General features: G+C 46.8%; 1 protein-coding gene across 1 annotated transcript in view; it reads left to right on the top strand.

The window, feature by feature from the left end:
- Positions 1-6330, top strand: part of LOC114072769 (protein dopey-2-like) — a gene marked incomplete at both ends in the record, with an annotated part of 9918 nt that extends 3588 nt beyond the window's left edge. Inside the window, 6 exons of the mRNA XM_027910619.1 lie at positions 2111-2231; positions 2663-2782; positions 3341-3446; positions 3535-3726; positions 4534-5239; positions 6188-6330. Coding sequence (XP_027766420.1) covers positions 2111-2231; positions 2663-2782; positions 3341-3446; positions 3535-3726; positions 4534-5239; positions 6188-6330 — 1388 coding nt within the window. The remainder of the gene's footprint in view (positions 1-2110; positions 2232-2662; positions 2783-3340; positions 3447-3534; positions 3727-4533; positions 5240-6187) is intronic.
- Between the last annotated feature and the right edge of the window lie 3 nt (positions 6331-6333).

Consider the following 6333-nt stretch of genomic DNA (forward strand, 5'->3'; position numbering starts at 1 on the left):
ATTGTCCCCTGTGCTGGCACTGCTGAGGGACCTCCAGGGCTGTGTCCAGTTCTGGAACCTCCTGGAAGAGACCCTGAGGGGCTGGAGCGTGTGCAGGGAAGGGAAGGGAGCTGGGAAGGGGCTGGAGCAGCAGGAGGGGCTGAGGGAGCTGGGGGGGCTCAGCCTGGAGAAAAGGAGGCTCAGGGGGGACCTTCTGGCTCTGCAATCCCTGCCAGGAGGGGGGAGCCGGGGAGGAATTGGGCTCTTCTGCCACATCCCAAGTGAAAGGACAAAACCAAATGGCCTTAAACTGCCCCAGGGCAGGTTTAGATCAGAGATCAGAGGCAATTTTTCCCTGCAGGAGTGGTCAGGCCTCACAATAAGTGTCCTAGGGAGGTGGTGGACTCACCATCTCAGGGAGCGCTCCAGAGGTGTCCGGTGTGGCCCTTGGGGACAGGGATTAGGGGTGATCCTTAAGGGATTTCCAGCCTCGGTGATTCTGTGTTTCTGTGCCCTGCTCTGCCATCTGAGAGGGGCAGTTACAAAGAACCCCTTCTGCCCTTGGCTCAATACTCTGCTCAGTTTTGTTGCCTGGAGTTTATTTTGCTGCTCTCCTGTTCCCTGTCCCTGGAGCTGCCATCACCACAAGGTGACCCTCTACCCACTCCTGTTTTAAAAGGCAAGTTCACCTTTCTGATGAAGACTTAATCCAAAGTGACTCGAGAGATATTTAGGATTTAAAAGCCTTCTGGGAGGGGAGTGATGTTGATTGAGCCTGGACACTCAGAGTAAAACTCACGTGCTGAGAGTGAGCACTTGAGTGGCAGCTCATTCCCCTTCCCTTCGTCAGGGAATTCCTTCTAAGCACATTTCCTGCTAAAAAATAATCAAAGCACTGCCAGCAAAGATGAGGATTCTGTATTTCTAACCTAAGGTACCTCAGGAAAAGGAGTTGTTGGTCTGTTTATAAAAGGCAGTGGTGCCAACATTCCCTCCTGCTTGTTTTAGGTGGGTTTGGGCTGTTTTTTAGGGGGGAAAAAAGAAATCTACTGCCATTAAAATTTCTTCTGTTTCACTGCCAAAAATGCCAAAGAGACTAAGGTTGTTTACACTGTAAATGTGTAATATTTATGAATTGATTAATTTAGAGAGTAGATAACAGACACTCCCTCACTGCGTGTGTTACTTGGCCGAGTGACAACTCAGGGTTAATCTGAACGGCAAAGAAGGGATTATAAATCCCTTTTAAATAAGGGATATTTACCTAAACTGCATTATCCAGTTTAATCTTTCTGTCCCAGCCAGCACACGAAATAAAACTTCTAGAGCCTTAAGCCAATAAGACTTTAACTTCCTTTGGGAGTGGATTTAGCAAATGCAACTCCGATTTAAAGGTGTCAAACTAAAACATAACAAGAATTTTTGACCTTTTCTGCTGCTCTTGGTCACTTTTTTTTTTTCCTTTTTTAGAAGCACTTGTTGCAATGTCCTATACAGTAGTTTTTTTAATTATTCCAAATTTAGGGTAGTGTTATTATTACATTATTAATTACATTAATTATTACAAAGCAGGACTGACCCTTGAAAATCAGGTGCAGCTGCCAGCACACACTCCTAACTTACACTTTCTTCTTAAGCCTCTTTATTTTAGATATTTAGGCATTTTTATTATTTATTTTTTTAACTATTTAGGCATTTGATATTAAATATTAGATTTGGAATTAGGTGTTGGATTTTCAGTTACTTAGGTATTTGATGTTAGATATTAGGTTTGGCATTAGATTTTTAGATATTTAGGCATTTGATGTTAGATATTAAATTTGGGATTAGATATTGGATTTTTAGATATTTAGGCATTTGAACTCCCTCAGTTTGCTGATTTCTTTTTTTTCCCAGCTGCTGTCCCTCCAAATGGGAGCAAAGCCACTGTGATAAATAAAATATGTGCTGGGAAATCTGCTTGTTTTTCTTATGGACACAGACATGGAGATCGTTTTGGGCACATGAACTGCAAATTGATGTAGAAGTTACTGCAGGTGCCTCATTCCAGTGACTGAAGTGCAGTGTAGAACTTGTTCTCTGCCTTTCCATGCCATTAAAATCCCTGGATTCTTTCTCCCTTCCCTTGCAGGCCCACAGGTGGTTGGGGATCTGTTCCTCGAGGTTCTCAGAGCCTTTTATTCCTACTGCAAAGATGCCCTGGGTTCTGACCTCAAACTCAGCTACAATCAAAGTGGCAACACCCTGGCCAGGTAACAGTGGCGACTTTTCCACCCTGAGCTGAAAATGGTTGGTTGATATTAAGCCAAAGTTACTAAAATCAAGCAGTTTAGGGAAGGTTTGGGGTGGAACAAAGTGACCTTCTAGGGGGTAGATGAGATTTTTGTCTGGCTTCCCCTTTTTTCCCCCACAATGAGTGGATTTCTCTTGCATTAGCAGAGAAATAAAAAGAAGTTCACTGCTTGTGGTGGGGGTTGAGTGACCACAGTGACATCAGCCAAGAATCAGGGTGGGTGGTGACACAACTCTGCCTGCTGACTTCCACAGCTGGATTTCCATCATCAGGGGAGAAAAAAATGCTCCAACTCCAGCTATTTCAGGCTGATTTAGTGGGTTTTTTTTTATGATGTGTCTGCTCTTGGAATCCTCACTGACACCTGCTCTTCCTTTCCCTTTCCAACAGCGCAATCAAAGAGAACAAAAACGCCTCTGAGATTGTCAAAACAGTCAATCTGCTGATCACGTCCTTGAGCACGGATTTCCTCTGGGATTACATGACCAGATGTTTTGAAGATTGTTTCAGGTGTTTGTGTTTTCCAGCAGTAGTGTCCTCCTTTTAAAAAAATGCCATTCCAGAGCTGTCTGTTTAAGATTAATAATGAAGCTTTTAAATTCTGGAAGGGATGTAACACGTGCTAGAACCAGCCAGATGTATAAGATAATTCAAGAATGCAAACAGGTGAACAATTAGATGGAAATTATCAACCTGAGAACAAAAGAAATTACTCTCAAAAGGATGAAAAAGGATTGGGAGGGAAGGTAGGAAGAAAGGCCTTTATTGAAGAAAAATAAAGATCCTAAATGATCTTTTAAGGTCCCTTCCAAGCCTAACCATTCTGGGATTCTCTGTTATCTCTTTTTAACCCTTTTAAACTCTAAAGAAAGATTATGCTTTCAGTAATAAGATTATGAATAGAGATTTAACCTGAAAACTGGCAGCTGAGGTGGTTCTGACAGGGTGGTTTATCCTGCTGTGTCACAATTCCTTTTTCTCCAGAAAGCTTCTCAGTGTTTTGTGCTGGTTTTTAATGACTGTGACTAGAAAAGCTTCCATAACAATGTGCCTTCCCTTCCACTGCAGAAACAAATCCTCAGGGATGAGATATCCCCTGGAAAATGTCAGCACTCCCCCTACAATCTCAGAGCTCTGCACACTGCTGGTGTTTCTGCTCGATGTCATCCCTCTGGTGAGGCCCCCCTGACTTTCTCCAGCGGTGATGAGTGAAGGATAAGAGGTGACAACTGTTTTCAACTTTTGCTTTTGGTTTGTTTTAGGAGCTCTACTCTGAAGTGCAGACTCAGTACCTGCCCCAGATGCTCAGCTACATGGTGCAGTCTCTCCTGGAAAACATGGAATTATTGAGTTTGCCAGAACTCACTCAGGCCTTAAAGACCTGTTTTAAGGTGCTCAGCAAGGTGCAAATGCCCCCTTCCTACCTGGACATCGAGACAGGGAGTGGAGATGGGGTAGGTGTTTTGTTTAAACAGGTGTTTAAAACACTGACATAACTTCTTTAAAATGCAAATTCTCTGAACTTAAACCTAGATAATAATAACAACTGTTCCTCCAGTGCCTGAAGGGAGCCTACAGGAAAGATGGAGAGTGTTTCCCAAGGACATTGAATGACAGGAAAAGGGGCAATGGATTCCAATTGAAGGATGGGTTTAGATTAGATTTTAGGAAGAGGGTGAGGAGGCCCTGGGATGGAATTCCCAGAGAAGCTGTGGCTGCCCCTGGATCCCTGGAAGTGTAGCTAAAAATTGGAGTGGCCAAACCAAGCCCAGGCTTCACAGCTGGTTAGATCTGCAGGGCTCTCAATTAACATTTCAGTTGAACACAATGGGGGTATTGTTTGTGTGCAAAAGCCCATGACGAGGACTGAGGGGTAAATGGCATCAGGCAACCACACAAGCACGGCCTGCCAGAGTTTTCCAGCAGAACAAATGCCTGCCTTGGGCTGGAAATAATCCAGGGGTTTGCAGCATTGTTCTGGTGGTACATTGATTTTAAGGAAATAATTCCTCTGCTAAGTGCTTGCAGCTACAGATCCATTGGCGGTTGCCGAGTCCAGGCACGAGGTTTGTGCAAACGGCTGTTGGGTTTTAAAGGCAGTTAAATGGCGCTGCTGACAAATAACTGCGACCCTGTGGTTTTGTAAAAGTAGCTGGAAATTGCAGATTTCAGAGAGCAGATTTTTCTGTCGCTGCCGTTCCCCGGCTTAACATTCTGTTGGCAGTGCCACACAATAACCACATGGACATTCCTGTTTCCAGAGCCCAGTGCCAAAGGAAGATGTGGACATAACCTTGGAGCCCAAATCAGTGCTGCAGGAGGAGGAGGAGGAGGCTCCATTCCAGCCCCTCAAATCAGAGGACAGCGGGATCGGCCTGAGCGCTTCCTCCCCGGAGCTCTCCCAGCACCTGGGGGTGCCCACGGTGACCCTGGAGAGGGATGACGTCTGGAAGAAAGGGGGGAGCATCCAGAAGGCTCTGTCCTGCATCCAGGAGCTGGTTGCCAAGTTTTCCAGCAAATACATTTTCGGGGTGCAGCTCCACGAGACGAGTAACGAGGGCGTGGTGGCGGCGGCGGCGACGAATCCCGGTGGGAAGGAGAGGAAGGAGAATGGGTACAGGTTCCCTGAGAGTGGCAGCAAGAAAAAGAGCCCCTGGGATGGCAAGCAGATCACTGTGCCTCAGGTGAAACAAATGCTCTCAGAGCTGTTCTCAGCCAGGGGCTCTCCCTTCAGGAACAAGAGCTCCGACCCTCTGCTCCCCACCCACGACTCCGGGAATAAGAAGGAAAAAGAGGAAGAAGAGTGGGATTTGGAACAAGTGATGCTGGTCTTGGGACCCCTGAAAGGTGACTGCAAGGAAGCTTTCTCTGCAGCTTGTCACCTCCTGCTGGATTGCACCACATTCCCGGTCTACCTGTCGGAGGAGGAGATGGAACAGTTGTATCTGTCTCTGTTTGAGGCTCCTGGTAAGAGGAGATTCCTTTCCTGGGCAACTTGAGCCTTTGAGGATGGAAATAGCAGTGGAAAAGACTTTTTTTTTAAAAAAAGCTTAGGGATTTTGCAAAGCCAATTGACCAGGGCCAGTAAGAAAACCTTTTGACAGGGCTGAAGTTCCCTGTGAATTAAAGATTCCAAATTCAAAGGAGTCCGGTGTAACATGTAGGAATAATCTTGTATAACTGGAGGGCCTGTTTGTCCTTGGAATTCCAGCCCATTCCTTAGCTTTAGTCATTGGCCTGAAGGCCAGCTGACAGATAGGTTTGTAGGGAATAGGAGAGGGGATAGAAACTGGAAAACTGGGTTCTCTTCCTCACCCCGCTCCCCATTTCTGCTGTCTTCCTCAGCCAAGTGGTGATATTCCCATCATCTCCACGGGTCAGCTGTTCTGCTTGGCATTATTCCCTCAGGAGAGGCACAGATGGCTTGTCTGGATGTCAGCCATCCCAGTTCCCTGTGTGCTTGGTGGGTTCTGGAATGATCCAGCTCCACGCTGCTGGGAAAACAGCCCCGGATCAGCAGCCCTCTGGAGTTGGCTGTGCCAGTGACAGCTGGAAAACAGCAGCTCTGACCGCTGGTTACCGGGTTATTGGGGTCCTGCAAGACCTTCCTGATGGGAAAAGTAGGGAAAACATGGAGAGGTTGTGCTCTCCCCATCCCTGGAAGTGTCCAAGGCCAGGTTGGACGGGGCTTGGAGCAACCTGGGCTGGTGGAAGGTGTCCCTGCCCATGGCAGGGGGTTGGAGTAGATGATCATTAAAGTCCCTCCCAACTCAAACTCTGATTCTATGAAACACTGACAAGGTCAGCATGGTTTAGGATTTAGGAAGTCATTTCTGTCTCTCGGTCCTGTGACCTTGACCGGAGAATTTTTGGGAATGTGACCCCCCCAACCTTTTCTCTCCCTTCCCTTCCGAGGAGGTGGTGATGCCAGCTTCCCGCTGTGGCTGAGGTCCCTGATGACCATCTGCTGCTGTGTGAGCGACTGCTACGTGCAGAACGTGTCCATCTTCACCCTGCTGGAGGTCATCAACCACTCCCAGTCCCTGGCCCTGGTCATCGAG

Source organism: Empidonax traillii, unplaced genomic scaffold, assembly GCF_003031625.1.
Source record: "Empidonax traillii isolate 1590-97213 ecotype Southwest subspecies unplaced genomic scaffold, ASM303162v1 scaffold3906:size10600, whole genome shotgun sequence".
Taxonomy (NCBI): Eukaryota; Metazoa; Chordata; class Aves; order Passeriformes; family Tyrannidae; genus Empidonax; species Empidonax traillii.